The following is a 17399-nucleotide window of genomic DNA, read 5'->3' as shown; positions in this document are numbered from 1 at the left end:
CCTAAACAGAACTGGCCCCAAATTAAAACAATACTTAACAAAAATCACAGTTACATATGTCAGCCGACCAGTGGATGAAGTAGAGAGAAGAATGTAAATACAATTGATTATGCAGCATCAGTGGGCAATCAAGGTAGCCTTGAAAATATATGTACTCCCAAAATGTATAATTATACATGTTGGATGGTGACCCCGGGCCAGAGGGCCCTCCATTAATGTTGGACACTGTAAAGCATGACAAGTTCTGGCACTAATTAGAAAAAAAAACATCAATATGACCACAAACTATAAAATTAAAGATATTTTCAAACACATTTCAACATTGCATTCAAAACACCTGATGATCTCACAGACATCAACTGTTACGTCTTCCGACAAATCCGAAGCAACTAGACTGTCGTAAATCGAGGAGCCCTCTCTATTTACACGCGTGTGGGAACGACACGCCTCTAGTGGAAATCCAAACACAGCTTTGTTATCAGATTTTCAAGAGGCGATCCGACTGTTGTGTTTAGAGGCCATGCGGGTGTACCTAATGTAGTGGCCGGCCGCCGGGTTGCATATACCACACTTGTTGAGCCTCGGATCACAAGTATATTTATGTTTGGGAAGAAGTCAATGGCGGTGTGCGAGGAGGCGATTGACAGCGAGTTGGTGGTGGTGGGGGGGGGGGACGCACTGCAACAGCTGTGAGTCAAATGCCACCAGGGCACGCAGGAAAGCCAAATGACACATAGCCTCACACACATGCATGCAAAGACACACACGCGCGCGCATACACTTCCTACTGCACACGCATACCAAACAGCTAGCCTAGCTGTGGGAGAGAGCTGGGGGTACGTCACTACATTACACCCAGAAAAGAGGGTGTCTCCCCCCCCCCCAGCCAAACCACCCTCCGCGCGCCCCCCTGCCACGGCGAGCGGAAAGCTGTCAACCGGGGCCTGCGCGCCGGGTTCATCCCCCCCGCCCCTCCTCCCTCCTCGATGTGAGAACTTGAACGCAGCATACTTTGCCCGACAAAAAGTCGCTCATTTCAAGGAGCCTGGTAGAACTTCCATGCCTTTGTAGCGCACTTACTCTGTAAGGAGAGATAGCTGATGTTGACGGTGGTCTCCGTAATCCTCGCGGTAGTTTCGCACTTAACTGCTCCCGCGATCTGACGCCGTCTGCCTCCTGTGGGCCGGCGGGATCCCCGAGAGTGTCCCCCGCGCGCTCGAACGTTTGTCGTCCCGGGTAATGAGCCGCCGAAGGTTCGCCGGTGTGCCTGCGGTGCCGTGGCGTCCCTTCACTGCTTCTCTCTCTTTACGCCTGCCTTCTCCCCGATTCGCCTCTCGCTCGGCGGCAGAGCCAACATCCGGGACTATCTACGCTTAAGTCGGATCTACTTTTTAGCGTACGTCGTTGCGCGCACGAAGGTTCAGTTGTGCGCCCCCAACACACAAACGCGCACGCACATACTTCATTCGCCGCCTGTTCCGCTATGAGAAATAGTGCCATGTATAGAACGTAAGGAATCACATTTCTGTTGTCCGTGTAAAATGAGTCGTATACTAATTGAATGCTTGATAAATGAAATATGTCATAATTAGAGGCAATTTGTCTATTTTGTTCCTCATTTGGTTGACATTTTGATAGATATATAACAATCTATATTAAACATTAACATATATAAATGTGTAGTATCCAGTACAATTACGGTATGTACATGTGATGTAACTTCTACGTGCAATAAATTATTTTATAAAAAGAAATCTACAGTATAAATATTTTATAAGATACTTCATCACTCATGATTTTCACGATTATTGTAATACATCTTATTAAATGTTTATTTATATCTAGGAGATGACCAAATATCTCACATATAATTTAATATAAATCAAATGTTCCGTTATTTATTTATTTTTCTTATATTTTTCATAGCCACACTAGTTCTGGATGCACTGAAGTCATTACTGCCACTGAAAATTAACAATGCAAAAATTATTGCATGGTTTAATAAAATCGTCAATATGAATAAAGCCCTAAATAACATCTGTAAAATGAACAAATACGATAACACACACAAATAGAAAAAAATCACTCTAGTTCCTGCACCATGATACTTTTATCAGACACGGTTTTCAGTTGCAGCATAACACAATCTGTGATAAGTGCATACTTAATTGATAAATTTCAAACTATATCCGTGCACAAACTGGGCTAGGTGACTAAGAAGTGTATGGAAAAGGTTCCCATGGACAATGCGCCGGATTCAGCAATGCAACAGCGTCTCCTGTTGCTTAATCACTGGTACTATTAAGATTAGCCACAATCATACTTATTATTTTTAAGAAATAAAGACCATATATGTGTTTTTGAATTTTCCTCATTGGTTGAAATGTTTATTTATTCCCTTTTCCCATCAGTCCAGTTCAGTTTTAGCAAGCACGGTTTTGCAGTTTTGCTGGAAGAGCATTATGTAAAAACATGTTTTTAAAATCCTTCTTCTGAATGTCCTCCAATAAGTGGCGCTATTCGTGTCATCTTTCACGTCGCCCTCCATCAAAACGCTGAAGAAGAAGCGTTTGCGGAAGCACATGTTCAAGCCATAGCAATGTGTTAAAAATTTTGCTGCCCGAGCTATTTACGCATCGAGAAGCTTAACTTAATTCAGGCACGATGGTTCGAATATTAAGGTAAGTCTAGCTAACGTTATCCTCAACATAAATAAGGTATTTTTGTTATTGTCACTTTATCGTGTTTGAATTGTTGCAATTCAATTGCACTCGTGTCCTCCCCACTTTTATTTTGCTAACAGACGTAAAAAGATCCCGAAGCCTGTTCAAAAGCAGCAATTTGATGAAGATGATCCAGAGGCATACAAAAACGTGCCTGTCCCTGATAAAGTAAGCGTTTTTTTTCCCCCGTATGTTTTGGTAATATTGGAATTTGTGTCTAAAAGTAACTGAGTAACTTAACTGTGTTGGAGCTATTCAATTATATGAATGAAAATGTATGCAATAATTTTGCAATCTTTAATGTCTCATATCAGAACTCCAAGGACATAATTGATGAGTTTCACGATGCGAAGATTGAGGTAAAAAAAAATCTGATTTTTCTTTTTTGATTATTGGTGTGGGTTTTTGAAATGTATTTATTTTTGACTGAGTTTATATTTTGGAATTTCCAAACAGAAACTCCTCGCCAGTGGAGTTAAATTGTATAGCGATGAGGAGGAACTGGATGATGAGGTGGGATCCCGTCTGGAGTTTAACATGAAATAAAATGTGAGTTCCAGAGGAAATGTATGCTCATTTCTGCAGGAGGAAGTGATGGCCTTGGATGATTCCGAAACGGATGACGAGGACGATGAAGAGGAGGAGGAGGGCACCGACATGGAGAGCGATCTTGAGGAGAAGAAGGAAGAAGGTAAGACATAAGTCTGTAAGATTCTGATGATAGTGCACGTAGAGCTTGCTTAACATTGTTTGTATTGTCCTCCTCAGAGCTTCCCAATGAACTTGCTTGGGGCACCAAGAAGAAGATTTTCTATGACACCGACTACGTGGCCACAAGTGAGCATACTGTAGATAAGAATTACACATCAAATTGTAATATTGAGGACGAAAAATCTTTTTCACAAGAAAACATTCCAGTGTTCACAATCTGTTTCCATTGAATTTTTCCAGAGGGAAAAAAGGCACGTGATGAGTTGGTAGAGGAGGAAGAGGAGGAGGAAGAAGAAGCCAAGAAAATCCAAAATCGTTTGGCAGAACAACTCAGCGAGGAGGATTACGACTTAAACCTTTTCCAGGTATTTGTAACATCATGCTTTTACCTGTCAGGAAATGCTCACCTGTGCAAATAAATCCCGTGGCTCCACATGAAGGAGTTAGCTCCAGAGGAACAGACCGAGGAGACAGTTGTGGAAAAGGAGAAGATCGTCAAGGACCTGAAGCAAATGTCCCACAAAGAGAAAATGAAACTGCTCAAGGAGGAGTCGCCCGAGTTGCTTGAACTCATTCAGGACTTCAAGGCAAAGGTACACAAGGAGCGTGATGACTGCTTAGTAAAGCAATCAATGAGATTGGATGCTAAATGGAATTGTTCATGTGTAGCTCACAGAAATGAAGGACCTACTGCAGCCACTCATGCAGATGGTCAAAGATGGAAGGATCCCACCGGGAAAGGTGACTTATTTTATTGAATTTAGTTCCTTTATTTACTTCATATTGGAATAACGTAATGTGTGGTTGTTTGCTTTGATGCTTAGGTTCTAGTTTAGTCTTCCTATGGAACGCACAAAAACAAAACAATATATTTTTTAAATGGAGATTAACCCTGGAATGTCAAGAACATTGTCTTTTGCTTCTGTTTCCAAAAGGGTGCCGACTACCTGAAGACAAAACATCAGCTTTACCTCAAGTGAGTATGCGAGTTTAAAAGTGTGACGTTCACGAGGGAAGCCGTCTAACTTGCCAAGTCCTCAACTCGAGCGTTTCCTGTTTCAGTTATTGTACGAACATCAGCTTCTACCTGGTGCTCAAAGCCAAACGAATCCCAGCTCACAACCACCCGGTTATCGAACGACTGCTGACTTATAGAAATGTAAGTCTTTGACATCTTCATGCATATATTATGATCACACAGTTGATCATCTGACACCAAAGCTGACATTAAATATTCTGTGTTAAGGACGGGTTTTGTTGTTGAATACGTTTTAATTTGTACCCTGTCTTCCTGCCTGCAGCTCATCAATAAACTGAGCTCTGTTGATGAGCGCCTGGCGCCGCAGTACAACAAGCTCCTGGCTGCTCAAGAGGACGACGAGCTCGCCCGCAAATCAGCGGCTGAGAAGAAAGCTGGTTTGTCTGCCAAAAAAGACCAGGTAAAAAAAAAAAAAAAAAAACGCAGTAGTAGAAACAAGACGACGAAAGGGAAATACGTGGCCATCCATACCTCTGTGTAGCCGTGCATATCGTCAATTCCTGGACCAGATTCTAATCGGGACGTGTTTGCGGACGTAGGATTCGGCCAAAGAGGTGCCAGACATGGTCGCCGCTTCTGATTCGGACCTGGACGAGGAGGCCGCGTTGCAATTCTACAGAGAAATGGAGCGAAGGATGAAATCGAAGAGGAAGCTAAAACCACAGACAGCTGACGAGTGAGTGAAGATTTTTGAACTCGTGATAAATTTAAAAAAAAAAGCAAACCTTTATTTTATTAATTGTGAATAATTTTGCAGGGTGGACGTGGTTGAGGAAGAGTTAGATTCCGAGGTGAAGAGAGGCATCACGTACCAGGTGAGCAAGTGCTGCATTGACTAAACTATTTAGTTACAAAAAAAATGCAATCATTTCATTTTTCCAAATGACTGGCATAATCAAAGAAAATCAAAACTGTAATATATTTACCCAACAATATGGCACCTCGATCTTGTCGCAGATGGCTAAGAACAAGGGGCTCACTCCCAAGAGGAAGAAGATCGACCGCAATCCTCGAGTCAAACACCGGGAGAAGTTCAGGCGGGCGAAGATCCGCAGGAAGGGACAGGTGTGTAGTCACAAATATCTCCACATAAACGTATTTCAGTGTACGCTTATGTTTCACGTTGATCGCTTGTGTCCTTCATCAGGTCCGAGAGGTTCGGCGGGAGGAGACGAGATACAGCGGAGAAATGTCCGGTATCCGTGCAGGAGTCAAGAAGAGTATCAAACTCAAATAACACCTCAATGCACTGCAAAGCTTTGTTTCGTGGGATGTGCTTACGCTATAAAAATAAAAAAAACTTTGATAGCAAAACTGAAATCATTTAACTTTTTACAAGTTTTAATAAGTTGTTATATTAACAGGTTAAGATGATTGTACAGAGAAAAAAAAATGTCAACCATTGAACATTTTAGTTAAGCGTGAACATTATTCTTAAGAACTTCAAAATACTGATATTTATCTTGGTGATATTTAAACAAAACTGATCAGGATAGTCCTCTTCAAATTTTGACATATGGCTCAAAATGGTCTGTTGCAAACAGATTGGTGATGTTTTTCAAACTATTCTAGAATTAAAGCCAAAAATCAAGACCACATGCATTTGATGAAAACAGTAATGGCGGTCAACCCACTTGTTCAATGAAACGCTCGTGCGCCGTTGTCAAATTAGAAACGATCCTCTCCTCGATCTCCACTTGGTTGTCGACGTCCTCCTTGGAGAGGACCACCTCGTGCTGGCTGGTAGGCGTCACCACTACCACATAGCCTCGCCGTGAGTCCAGCACGTTGGCGACCACCGCCTGGTGCCTGTACGTTTCCAGCGCTCGTCGAGCCTTGTCCAGCAGGATGGCGGCGTCCGTCTCCAGTTTGAAGGATATGACAAAGGCCTGTGGTGCCCAGTCTTTCACCAGCGGTGATAAAACTTTGGGCACCATCTTCAAGCTTAGCTGCAGGGAGACAGGGATTTGTTGTTAAGACATTAAATACAGTAATCCCTCGCTACATCAGTCAGTAAAACAGGAAATATGCTAAAAATAGGCATAATGGGTAAGCATATTTCAGCTTTTGGGGGGGGGGGGGGGGCTCACTTGAAGTGGTCCATTGGAAGATTGAATTTTGTGCTCCGGCATGTCACACGCTGGGATGTAGAAATCTGACACAGCCGCTGCCAAGTAAAACATGGCCTTTGACCCTAAAACGCAGAAGTTTGTTAGAGAACTGCTAACACTAGTCGACGCTAAGGTTGCTATGTCTACCTATGGCGTTGAGGGACTGTGCTGACGCCTTGAGAAGATGCAGATACTCAGACAAAGTGCTGAACTCAATGGGGAGCAGGAGTTGGGCATCCGTGACCTCCCGATACTTCTTCAGCACTTTGGCGATGTTGGGGAGTACCTGCGGGTTCACCACCACGCGGTCTGATTTTTGATCCCCACCTGAGAACTCCAGAGCATCCAGCACGTTGATGGAGGAGAGCGCGCGAGCGTAAGGGTAGAGCGAACGATGCCTGTGCAGGAAAACAACGGCGTAATTGGCATCCAAGAAGTACTCTGCGGATTGCGCTCCCCTCCTGCCGCTGCTAAAATTGTCCAGAAAGCGAACGGTGCGTGACTCCAGCGGGACTTTGGTGCCACCCGATGAGATGAGAACCACGCGGCGACCTGCCTCAGCGTGGAGTCGGGCAAAAGCAGCTATCCTCTCACGGAACTCGTCCACATGGGAAGGAGCGGCAAACTCTTCAGCCAGCTTGCCGTCAATGGAAGACACTCTGGGTTCTGCCATGGCCTGCAGAGGAGAGAGGAGGAACACAGACATGAAAGAAACGGCATGGAATCTAGGTAGAGTAAGCCAGTTGTGACAAGGGATGAGCAAAGTCATTTAATTGTTTTTATTTACCAGTAGTAATGTTTTTTTCAAGTAAAATCTATTTAATTTCTGTACTCCTCTATAAAACATAATAGCACTGGTTGTTTAATCACACAGATAATGAAGATAAGACAATAAATGTGAATAAATCGCCACCGAAAGGATGCAGCAGGTTTCGTTTTGATTGCGAAGTTTAAGTCAGTCGCTTTCATTTTCGATTGCTCGTTGACGCAGTGTACATTCATAACAGGACTTTCACTTTTGCAACAAAAGTTTGTCAGCGATGCCCTCATATGTCCGTGTTATAACGATACTTTGATTATTAAGGAACTACAAAGCACATCGAGGGCGAGACTTACTTTTGACTCCAAGGTGGGAAGAAATATGAAAAGTAGGTCTACCACACGTCACAATTAGGCACTTCCTGAAACATCCGAGCGCTCTTCTTCGCTTTGATTAGAGACAAAACAGCGCCCCCACATGGATATCTGTGGTACTACTGCCACGCCGAAGGCTGGATACCAAATAAAGTTCAGCTGTATAAGTGGGCATTTCCTGACTCAAAAATAATCTATTATTATTATATGCTGTATGTTTTCCCAAGTGGGTCTTGTGTTTGACTAATTTAAATATTTTGTGCTTAGTTGATTTTATTGGTTTGTTGATTAAATCTTTATTTATTCATAAAAAAAAAAATCTGTGGTAAAATGTCAACCTGTGCCTTAAAGGGCACAACCTCAAGTCAGACAGGATTGTCAACTCAAAATCGTCGGTCACTCCCGATCGTTTGTGGCAAGCATGACATTAACATGTATGTGTTCCAGTGTTACAACTTTTTTTTAAAAAAATTTTTAGTGTAGGAAGCACAGTGGAGGAGTGGTTAACATGTCAACCTCACAGTTCTGAGCTTCTGGCTCTAAATCTTGTCTCCAGCCTTATGTGGAAGAAGAAGAAGAATTGTCCCTTTTTCTATTGAACTGAAGTGAGCCCTGCTGACTTACCTATTTTCTATCGGAAGTCAAAGACATTTTATTTAGATAGCAATTTATACAGAGAGCACTCACATACTTCACATCGTTAAAATAGTCACATATAATTAAAAACAGACTGACAACATTTGACATTTTATGGTTAATACAAGAAAAATAAATCACTCACAGATGAGCTAGAGCCTATCTATGGATGGCGTTCCACCAGGGTTTGGTGTAGCCCCACTTAACCCCCTCTGCATTTTATTATTCTAACTGAAACTAGTATATGTATAAATTATTTTTTTCAGCCCCACCGGCGTATATTGATCAAGCATGAACATGCTCACATTTTCATCTGTGGATCTAACATGTATGTTTTTGGAGCAGGCCAGACTACTAGTGAAAATGAAATCTCCAACATGAAGGTCGCAACTGAGATTCCAAGAGCAAAAACCTCACAAGTGGGACAGGCTAACTCCTAGTCCACAAAAATAAACTCGATCCAAGTCTTGATTTGAGTCAGCCCTTTTTTCTTGTTCGAGTGTTTAATACTACAGAGGTAAGTGAGGTTTTGTAGTTTCTTTCAAGACAGATCAGCTCATCCCTCCTCTCCTATTCTTTCCTTTAGAGGCTTCCAGTTCAAATCCAGGGCGAAGCTACGAGGTCTGATCTTGGAGGCCTGTGGAAGTCTTTGCAGCGCTGACTTGACCACGTCGTTCCTTCTCTTCATCAGGATTAGGCCCGGTGTCATTTGGTCCGACTCATGAGCCTGTGCATTAAAAACGTGGCTTTTAATCACGTCACGTGAGGTCATGTGATTAGCGATGCAGCAAAATGCAGCAGCAAGGGCTTACGTTGAAATTAAGCCTCGGGACGGAGAATCTTCTCTCATCTGGAATCGGGTCGGCGTCGGGTGCATCTACTCGGAGGTCCATCATGGAGTGGGCCGTCTCGGGCATGTTGTTCATGGAGCCTCTTCTGAAGAGTTCCGACTTCTTCTGAGGTTTGAATCTCTTCATGAGGTCATTCAACGAGTTGAAGCTCTCCGATTGCGGTACCCTCAAGATTAAGGGCTTCTACAAACAGACATATTCAAATAAATTCTCAAACATGAAATTAAAAACTTGAAGAATTGGCTTACTCTTGAGGCGGCTATATTTTCCATGTTGGAGCTGATGTCATCCAAGCCGCTCTCCTTTCTCACGTGGGAATTTGGCCTTTCGTGCCAATTTTCCCTTTTGGAAGAAAATAAAAATTCATTTTGCTTCAAGTCGCTGTCTTTGTTGTCACGCCACGCCGACAACGATCTGTCATCCGCGCTGTTTCTCGGCTCTTTGGAGAACTGGTGGGATGCTAACTCTTTTGTGTGACCTTCTGCCCAACTGGAAATAAAGGGAGGAACATTATTTTACTGAATGTACTTTATTAAATGAAATCAATAAATTAATTGAATTTTTTATATCTCAAATATGGGTGGAAAAGTACATTCTTCACCAAAGGTGTTTCATATATCTCTCTTATAAAACTCACTTGGAAAGTTTTACGTTGTCCGGCAAATTGTTTGTCATTGGAGAGCTGTCCCATACCCTATGAGGTACACACACAAAAAAAAAAATCAGTCAAGGCTGGTGGCACAAATTCACATCTCAGAATTGTCAATCAATAATAATTAATATACACCTCTGAAATAAACAAATTACCTTGATAATCAATTCATAATATTTAACAATATTGATAGTGTTTCCAATGTTTTACAATAATTAGCAACAACGATTTAGTGTCTATCCATATGGATTTTGCCCCTGTCGACTGAAAATAACATCACAGTTTCCAGGTCTTAGGTCACAACCAATCACCAGTTTTCTGAAGCTGAGCCATCAATTTAGCAAGAATTTATACAATAATGCTACAAATCTACAATTTGCTTAAAATGACGATGGTGAGAATTTGATTACAGAATAAAGTTATTGATTACCTAAGACTTTTTGCACTGTATGTTCTGAAGTTAGGAAGCAGAACAACACCTCATCTACTGCGTACGTACCTTCTCGATGTCATAGGCTTGTATCCATTCACAGTAAAAGTATCCAAAATGGCTGTGTTTTTATCAAACATCATATCATTCTGCAAGTCTCTTTCCTTTTCCGTAATTTCCTCTTCCTCAAAAGGATTATCCATCAAGGTTCCTCTTGGGATGACACCCATGGCTTCCCAGTCCAGATGGACGTTCATCGGTGGAGAAGGAGGGTTGAGGATTTCTTGCTTCATGTGCAAGTGTCTCGGAGGACTCGGATCTTTGAAGTCTTTTTGCTGCTTTGTCATTTCCATGTGGGGAACGGCGTATTTCCAAAGGTTGGGAACCGGGGAGGAAGCAGCAAACAGGATCCGAAATTCTTTGTCGAAGACGTCCACAGCCGAGCCGGTGACAACGGTGACGAGATGTCGATGTAAGTGAGCATCCGTCCACGTGAGGCTGTCGAGAATGAAGACAACCTGATATGACATCAGCGGCTGTCATAAAAAAAAAAAAAAAGGTTTTCATATGAACGTTTACCTGTAGCTACCATGAATTACAGTCTCCAAATCCACCAAAATAAATTTCTCTTTCAATTCGCCAACAATCATCTTTCCACTTTTCGAGCAGAAGCTTTTACCTCCAAGAATACGAACCCGAATATTCTGCAATGAAAGGTGAAACATAGTATTAGATGAATATGTATGATAGATATGTAAAAACAGAATTCCTGGGAATGTCCTCACCAGGAATTATGGGTCCCAGGGACAATCAAGCCCTGTCGACATTGAATTCTTGGAATATGTGACGCCCATGAAAATATGGTTTTCCATACAGTGAACTTTATGAAAATATGTCCTGAGCTCCAGCAACAAGCAACCATGGACAAATGTAAGACTGAGATGAATCTACCAGTATTCAATTAGCGGCCCGCGGGCCATATGCGGCCCAGAGTCAAACCTAAAGTGGCCCAGCCTGAATTTCACTGAAGGGTATTTCAATGAGTATGATTTCAAAATTTCCCAGTCTTTGATACCATGAATTTGACCCAACTGAATTCCCAATTGAGTAGACCAGGTCTAAGTCTTGAAGTCATAATCGTCAAATGTTCTGATTGGCATTATATGTAATCCAATCGATTTGTTTCCAATCATTATGTCTTTTTGTCCTGGCTTGAAGCTCATCTTCTGGTGATTCTGCAACAGTTACAAGAAGACTGTCCTGAATGCTGTATAACCAGTTGAACTGTAGCTGGCGTTACTGTGATTACTGAGGCATGTGAGACCGTATCATAAGTCAAGTTCACAATGCAGTATGTCAAGTTAGAATTTTTTTTTTTTCACTTGGATCATATAGGATAATCTGTTTGAACGTGTCCACCTTCTGTGCTTCTGCAATCTTTCAAGCCCGACTCACCGGATGTCCCAGTTTGTGGAGTGTGTACTTCTCTTCAACGGTTCTTTGGTTGAGGATGATGTAAACCGGGACACCCCTGGAGGCCGCGTTGTGTAAATCCCCAATAATGGTGCTGTCTGTCAACCGGTCAGTCACGATGCCAAGTACCTAAAGAGACTTTTTGCAAATTAGCTCTACCCTCGCTGAATGCTAAGAATTCAAAGACGCATACTTGGCTGGCTTTCTGCAGATGCCGTCGGATGACCTCTCTGATGGCAGGTTCTCCCTCGGCGGGGGGATTCGTGTACACTGTGACGTTTTCCATGCGCACCCAAGGCGCCTCGGGCCAGCCCAGTTCCAAACCCGGAGCGGGGACATCCGAGTGGGACGGGAAGTAGGATGAAGTGAGGTCGGCTCCATCCGGATTGACTTTCCCTACAGTCTCTTCTTTTTGCAGGGGAGTAAAATGAAAGTCCTGAACCGAGCTGGTTATCTCGCCCACCTCATCGGGAGAGAGGAAGGAGCCAAAGAACCCTGCGCCGACGGAGTTGTAAAAGGCTTTGGGACCTTCACCCAGGAGCTTCTCTATAGAATGGCGCTCAAGCTCCGAGTAGAGGAACTCCGGGGAAGACGGAGTTACCGGCAGGAACACTGCGTTCTCATCCAGACTGGCTTCCCGGGAGCCCGGCATGGCTGCGACCTTTGTGAGGATATACTAAGTCTCTCAACTACTGACCTCGTCTCACGTCAGCCATCAGTCCAATGAGATCCGGAGGATCTTGACGGCAAAGACATCCAATGCCGATTACATAGAGGAAGTCCCTTGAGTTGTGTTGGTCTGCAGCTTCATGATGACCCTAAACACAAAGCCAATAGACGAGATTCATGCAGTTGGCGCATGTTTTCCTTCGTGGTGGTGGTGTTGTCAAGCTTACCTCCGGTGGAGCTTGTGTGACTGTGCTTCTCGCTTGACTCGTTTCCACCCTTGTCTGTCATCTCAGTCAGCCTTCCACTCCTTGTGGGCGACATTGTAATCGGATTCCGCAAATTCTGTGCCGCACTAGCGCTGACAGATTTCATCGCCGTTTGCGCTCAATTACAACGTCATCTCACTTTCACGCTTTAACTCTTTGATGCATACACTTTTTCCATCATCTGTATAATGTGTTTGTCTGAGAAGCAAATATTGTCACAGCCTTTCATGAAGACACGTGATTTGTTTTGGACTGGTTCAGCCTGATTGGCAGCTAAAGTCTGTACACACTTGGCCCATTTCTTGCGCATTTCCTTTCCTGTACATTTCTGAATTCCTTCTGCTATTCCAGAGAAAACATTGTTGACGGAATGCCTTTCGCAAACCTGTTGAAAGGTGAGCAACAAAAGGCAGACACACCCCTAAGCACTACATTCAAACTGTTTTGTCTATTCACCTGACGCTAGCAAATCAAAACAAAATTTGGGGCACACTAGAAACGGAAACATTACGATGAAGTAACATTTTTTTAAGTCGTTTTTAAGTCTTGAGTTAGATATTTTCCTCATACAAATATGACATTTTTCAATACAAAAGCATTTGTTTGACTTAAAAACACAAATTTAATCTTGAATTGTAAAACAATAATAAATAAAAAAATACTGGTATAACTTTTTGTATACGACAATTTTGTTTCTTTCCAGTGTTTCCGCAATGCTCATTTTTACTGTTACACTGGGACAAAAACGATAACAAAACCGAAACTTGAAATTTTTAGGCAATGCGTGCATAGAATTACTGCTGCTTGCACTTTTATTATGTTCAAAGTAGTATTTTTTTTCTTTCCTTCATTCTTTCTTTCGCAAGTGTCCATACAGAACGCCACTGATCAACAAGAGGGGGACACAAAGCCACGCCAGGATGAAGCAATAACCAAAATGACCTTTGCCCAGATCTCTGGAGTCATTAAGGATCTCCTTCCTGTGAAAGGTGAAGATGAGGCATGCTGCAAAGTCGGTGAAGCCTGCAAAAGTTACAGGAAAAGTCATGAAAATTAACATTCAGAAGAAAAAAAAAAAATCTGATATTGTTCAGCACGAGCAAAAACTGTCTGTATGTAGAAAATTCTCTCCAGAAAATCCAAATGAAGTCATCACCAAGAAACTATAAAACAAAACAATGCATTAATATCATACCTGCAAAAGCTTGACAAAGCCCTGTCAAGTAGAAGAGCCCTCCTTTGGACATGGTGAAGAGCTGAGCTGCAAACACCAGCAGAGAGATGGACGAGAAGACCACGGACAGCACCATGAGGGCCTGCACCGACTGTAACCAGTCTGGAACGAGCGAAGACCCGACACTTTTTAAACGTCAGACCCAATTATGGAATGGTGCAGAAATGCAAATGGTCATTTACCGCTCTCATTGGTGGCGGCACACAGCCACGTATCTGTGGCGTTGTCATGGAAACAGTTGTACCACAGGTCGCTGATTTCTGAATTGTCCCAGACCCACCAGGACTAAGCGCACACACACACTCGAAGTAAGTAAAATCTATTTATAGAGCACATTTCAACACAGCTTACAGAGTAAAGACAATGACTTCAATTGTGATGTCATTTAACTGAAGCTCATTTTTGCCTTTCAGATTTGAATTATTTCCTGTCTAAAAGAGGCTGCATGGAGTTTCTGGATTAAGTCGGATGTACGGTTGAGCGCCATCTGCATGGAATATAATATATAATAATAATTGGACTTGGAGCTTGATATATGCATAGTTGTATCAGGTGGAACAGCGCCGTCTCGTGGACAAAAAGTGCCACTCACCTTCTCCAGGGTAGCCACGAGGAGCATGGACAGGGTGACAAGATGCAGTACGGTCAAGGATATGAGGAGGAAGACCATGGCTGAGGTCGCTATAATCAAAACAAGAAAATATATTATTTGGCAGTGCCTTGAGGAAGTGTTGCAAGTGGGCCCGGTTATGAATCAGAGCCCAGCTTCCTCATAAAATGTCTCCAAAATGAGGGTCAGACTCCCAAAAAGAGCCTCATTTCATGAGTCCCTCCCCTCAACATCTTTTATCTATTAGCAAGATCACAAACACGCTTCCCCCTTCTCTCTCATTTTGCATTTTTGTCTCCATGACATCACAACCCACATATTCATAACTTTTTTTTTTCACTTGAGCATAAGCAGCAAGATTGTGTCTTATTTGCCCCACCCCATCCCACCATGAACTCCAATGTAACCATTCAAAAAGTTCCTTTATTCCAAACAGGAACTGGAATTGAGGCAATTTCTGTTTCGCTCTGTTTCGCTTTCGAGCGCGACCACATATTTGGATATTACATTACAGATAAAGCTGAGATTTTCCATTGACTTCAATTTTATTTAATGAAGTAGGTTACAATGTGAGAAACGTATACTTGGTTAAGGCCCAACACTTAAAATATACATGTATAGTAGTAACTGCAATCAGACACAAACATTTGTTTGAGCTTACTGACAGGGTGGACATTTTTGCTAATATTAGCGTTTTATGAACAACATGGTGGACCTTCAGCTAGTAGCAATTTGACTGTTTCGCTAATATATTTTCATCTGAAATGCGGGATAGGATAGAAACTGGGCCAGGCTGCAAATAGCAAGAATGATTGACATATGCATTGAAAAGAGAAAAGAAAAAAGAAAAAGTAAAAAGTAGAGAGTATAAAAATAATTAAAAGGACTACATTTTGATGATAAAAAAAAAAAACACTAATATGAGATAATGACAAGATGGAGAGCAATTTTAAAAACGTGCAAAATGTTCTATTTAATTTTGAAATTAGAATTCTTTTTACATGATTAAAATGATTTATTAAAGAATTTGTGAGGATTAAAATCATAAAAACTGATTTTGCATTATTTAACAACCCATTTCACACATTGTAGTTAGCAGAGTTGTGTGTGGCAAGACCCCAAATCATCTAGAGTCAATTATAAAAATTAGAAACACATTTAGAGAGATAATATTTCTCATTATACTGGTATGGGAGCAAATGTTTTGGCACTATTAATGAGATTACATTGTTTCATTATTATGCAACATTTTCATGATGACTAAGATTTTGATGAGAACACCAAAGGCATCCATCTCATTGTGCTACACTATCTACTATGTTTTTTTTTGTTTTTTTTTCTATTTCAATGAATGGACTGAGACAGTCTGGGGCAAAATTGTTCCCAGCGGTCCTCTCTGATGACATCACCATTGATAGTGGCTTACGTTTGCTTACATTTGACTATACAGTGCATTAAGTTCATGCAAAAGGTCCCGATACTGCAAACACAAAGTCTTTCTGAATATGAACAAATTAATTTCCTGGATGAATAAAAACACATGATGTATTCTTACCAGTTTGCCTGGATGCTTTGGAGTTTTGTCCCAAGAGTTGATGTTATCCTCCTTTTGTGCTCTTTTCGTGGTGAGTCGGAATGTGTAGCGGCATAGGAGGAGTACTCGACACCCATTTCCTCTAAGTTTTACCCTCGCCTCGCCTCCCCTCCTCCTTCGCCTTCTTGTGGCCCTCCCCCTCATAACTGTGGTTTGGAGGAAAATCAAATTCCCCTGGATCAGCTCAATCTGTGCCCCTCCTCTTCTCTGCCTCTTTTAAAAAAAATGATGAATGCATTTTATACTGAGGGGGAATGAAGTCGTACACGACAACCTGGCACGAGTCTACGGGAGGGGGAATTTAGGCAGGAAGTTCAAAGTGCTTTGGATAGCCAACGTGCAGGAAGTGTAAGCCCACCCAAGACATAACACAAACGCGCGCACATGCAATGTCGAAATTGTCATACACGCGTAAAAAGGACAATACAGCAAATCTACCCGTTTCACTTTTTTTTTTTTTTTTTTTTGTAAAGAACATTAAAAAAATTTTACTTAATATTGGCTTCATGTTAGTTTTTAAATCAATGATTTAGGTAAAAGAAATGAATTATTTATTGTCACAATTTAACTTTATTTGAATGAAAAATACAGTAATCCCTCCTACTTCGCGGCTTCAACTATCGCGGCTTCGCTATATCGCGGGTTTTCAAAAATGCGGAAATGAATTATTTTATCGCAGAAATTTCATCATTTCACGAGGTTTCGCGGCCACTTGAGTTTCTTCATTTTCCTTTAATAATGATAGCTTACGTTTAAAAGTGAAATGAATAAATTAAAGAGTCAGTACAGTATACTTTATCGTCACATGTGACTTCAGGGCGTTCTCGCTGTTGTATATTTTGGACTAACTCATGTTCCGTAGTGGGAAAACCCCGGATGTGGGAGGGGGAGCTTCGGGGACGTTCAGTGTCGCGATGTACGGCCAGTGAACTGACTGTGATGAAAGGAATAAAGCAGTACCCATCACGTCGTTGTCCGAACCATGCTTGCTACATCAGAACCTGGAAAATAGTAAAGATATAACACTCTCCACCGGCGGAGGCCTTCATCTGGACATAGCAATACACTGTTAGTCTCGTCGCTAAGGCATGAATGCGGAGCGCACAGTCCATTGATATGAAAGTCCCCTAGCAGCGAGCTGGTTGATGTCAGCGATAAAAATAGAATATCTTCCAAGAATAGCTCAAAAAAATCTAGTTTCTATTTCGCGGAAATTCCCATTTCGCGGTTGGGTCTGGAACGTAACCCCCGCGAAGTAGGAGGGAT

At 42.1% G+C, this 17399-nt stretch overlaps 5 protein-coding genes and 1 long non-coding RNA gene across 9 annotated transcripts in view; 2 read left to right on the top strand and 4 right to left on the bottom strand.

Moving 5' to 3' along the window:
* foxj3 (forkhead box J3) overlaps positions 1–1423 on the bottom strand; it is a 63600-nt gene extending 62177 nt beyond the window's left edge. For both annotated transcript variants that reach the window (XM_085925204.1, XM_085925202.1), the window contains exon 1: positions 1081–1423. The gene's annotated coding sequence lies outside the window, so the exon portion shown is untranslated. The remainder of the gene's footprint in view (positions 1–1080) is intronic.
* A 952-nt stretch (positions 1424–2375) lies between these two features.
* Positions 2376–7814, bottom strand: ppcs (phosphopantothenoylcysteine synthetase). 2 transcript variants are annotated; one of them, XR_015067613.1, is made up of 9 exons: positions 7701–7814; positions 6732–7260; positions 6564–6667; positions 6108–6422; positions 5400–5611; positions 5199–5313; positions 4945–5086; positions 3842–3937; positions 2376–3569 (listed from the first exon to the last, which is right to left on the bottom strand). XR_015067613.1 is itself a non-coding variant. In XM_085924781.1 (4 exons), exons 2-4 carry the CDS (start codon positions 7255–7257, stop codon positions 6099–6101), a joined length of 954 nt encoding a protein of 317 aa, XP_085780907.1. In that variant the 5' UTR covers positions 7258–7260; positions 7701–7814; the 3' UTR covers positions 5605–6098. The 2 variants fall into 2 exon arrangements, 1 of the variants encoding a protein (XP_085780907.1); XM_085924781.1 differs by lacking the exons at positions 2376–3569; positions 3842–3937; positions 4945–5086; positions 5199–5313 and having other exon boundaries at positions 5605–6422.
* utp3 (UTP3 small subunit processome component) lies at positions 2523–5787 on the top strand. Its single transcript, XM_085924780.1, has 16 exons — positions 2523–2681; positions 2804–2891; positions 3038–3082; positions 3180–3236; positions 3309–3414; positions 3492–3560; positions 3675–3799; positions 3875–4027; positions 4104–4175; positions 4370–4410; positions 4497–4593; positions 4736–4873; positions 5013–5149; positions 5231–5288; positions 5431–5538; positions 5621–5787. The coding sequence occupies exons 1-16, from the start codon at positions 2665–2667 to the stop codon at positions 5708–5710; spliced, it is 1401 nt and encodes a 466-aa protein (XP_085780906.1). The 5' UTR covers positions 2523–2664; the 3' UTR covers positions 5711–5787.
* A 510-nt stretch (positions 7815–8324) lies between the features above and the next one.
* On the bottom strand, positions 8325–12412 carry sack1e (scaffolding CK1 anchoring protein E). The gene is made up of 8 exons (XM_085924660.1): positions 11954–12412; positions 11743–11889; positions 10867–10991; positions 10357–10785; positions 9843–9899; positions 9454–9694; positions 9167–9388; positions 8325–9081 (listed from the first exon to the last, which is right to left on the bottom strand). Exons 1-8 carry the CDS (start codon positions 12410–12412, stop codon positions 8911–8913), a joined length of 1851 nt encoding a protein of 616 aa, XP_085780786.1. The 3' UTR covers positions 8325–8910.
* Positions 11688–16117, top strand: LOC147049438 (uncharacterized). The gene is made up of 3 exons (XR_015067602.1): positions 11688–11868; positions 11972–14237; positions 14343–16117. It is a non-coding gene; the product is annotated as an uncharacterized LOC147049438 (long non-coding RNA).
* emp3a (epithelial membrane protein 3a (MAM blood group)) lies at positions 13156–17378 on the bottom strand. 2 transcript variants are annotated; one of them, XM_085924661.1, is made up of 5 exons: positions 16095–17378; positions 14522–14610; positions 14112–14214; positions 13891–14031; positions 13156–13718 (listed from the first exon to the last, which is right to left on the bottom strand). In XM_085924661.1, the coding sequence occupies exons 2-5, from the start codon at positions 14597–14599 to the stop codon at positions 13543–13545; spliced, it is 498 nt and encodes a 165-aa protein (XP_085780787.1). In that variant the 5' UTR covers positions 14600–14610; positions 16095–17378; the 3' UTR covers positions 13156–13542. The 2 variants fall into 2 exon arrangements, with proteins under 2 accessions (XP_085780787.1, XP_085780788.1); XM_085924662.1 differs by lacking the exon at positions 14112–14214.
* Positions 17379–17399: the final 21 nt, after the last annotated feature.

This window comes from Syngnathus leptorhynchus, chromosome 11, assembly GCF_054491065.1.
Source record: "Syngnathus leptorhynchus isolate UIUO chromosome 11, UIUO_Slep, whole genome shotgun sequence".
NCBI lineage: Eukaryota > Metazoa > Chordata > Actinopteri > Syngnathiformes > Syngnathidae > Syngnathus > Syngnathus leptorhynchus.
The sequence above is the reverse complement of the archived record's forward strand: the minus strand, read 5'-3'. Positions and strand labels throughout refer to the sequence as shown.

Bases quoted from the DNA above. Each gene is read 5' to 3' on its own strand.
- utp3 (XM_085924780.1), top strand. The intron at 3,083-3,179 runs GTAAAAAAAAAT...ATTTCCAAACAG, and splicing joins TTCACGATGCGAAGATTGAG to AAACTCCTCGCCAGTGGAGT. The intron at 5,150-5,230 runs GTGAGTGAAGAT...ATAATTTTGCAG, and splicing joins AAACCACAGACAGCTGACGA to GGTGGACGTGGTTGAGGAAG.
- ppcs (XM_085924781.1), bottom strand. From the start codon at position 7,257: ATGGCAGAACCCAGAGTGTCTTCCATTGACGGCAAGCTGGCTGAAGAG. The intron at 6,668-6,731 runs GTAGACATAGCA...TCTGCGTTTTAG, and splicing joins ACAGTCCCTCAACGCCATAG to GGTCAAAGGCCATGTTTTAC. The intron at 6,423-6,563 runs GTGAGCCCCCCC...GTCTCCCTGCAG, and splicing joins CTTCCAATGGACCACTTCAA to CTAAGCTTGAAGATGGTGCC.
- sack1e (XM_085924660.1), bottom strand. From the start codon at position 12,412: ATGCCGGGCTCCCGGGAAGCCAGTCTGGATGAGAACGCAGTGTTCCTG. The intron at 11,890-11,953 runs GTATGCGTCTTT...AAGTCTCTTTAG, and splicing joins ATCTGCAGAAAGCCAGCCAA to GTACTTGGCATCGTGACTGA. The intron at 9,082-9,166 runs GTAAGCCCTTGC...TTTAATGCACAG, and splicing joins TCCCGAGGCTTAATTTCAAC to GCTCATGAGTCGGACCAAAT.
- emp3a (XM_085924662.1), bottom strand. From the start codon at position 16,210: ATGGGTGTCGAGTACTCCTCCTATGCCGCTACACATTCCGACTCACCA. The intron at 14,611-16,094 runs GTAAGAATACAT...TTTTGATTATAG, and splicing joins CAAAGCATCCAGGCAAACTG to CGACCTCAGCCATGGTCTTC. The intron at 13,719-13,890 runs GTATGATATTAA...TAACTTTTGCAG, and splicing joins GCTTTGTCAAGCTTTTGCAG to GCTTCACCGACTTTGCAGCA.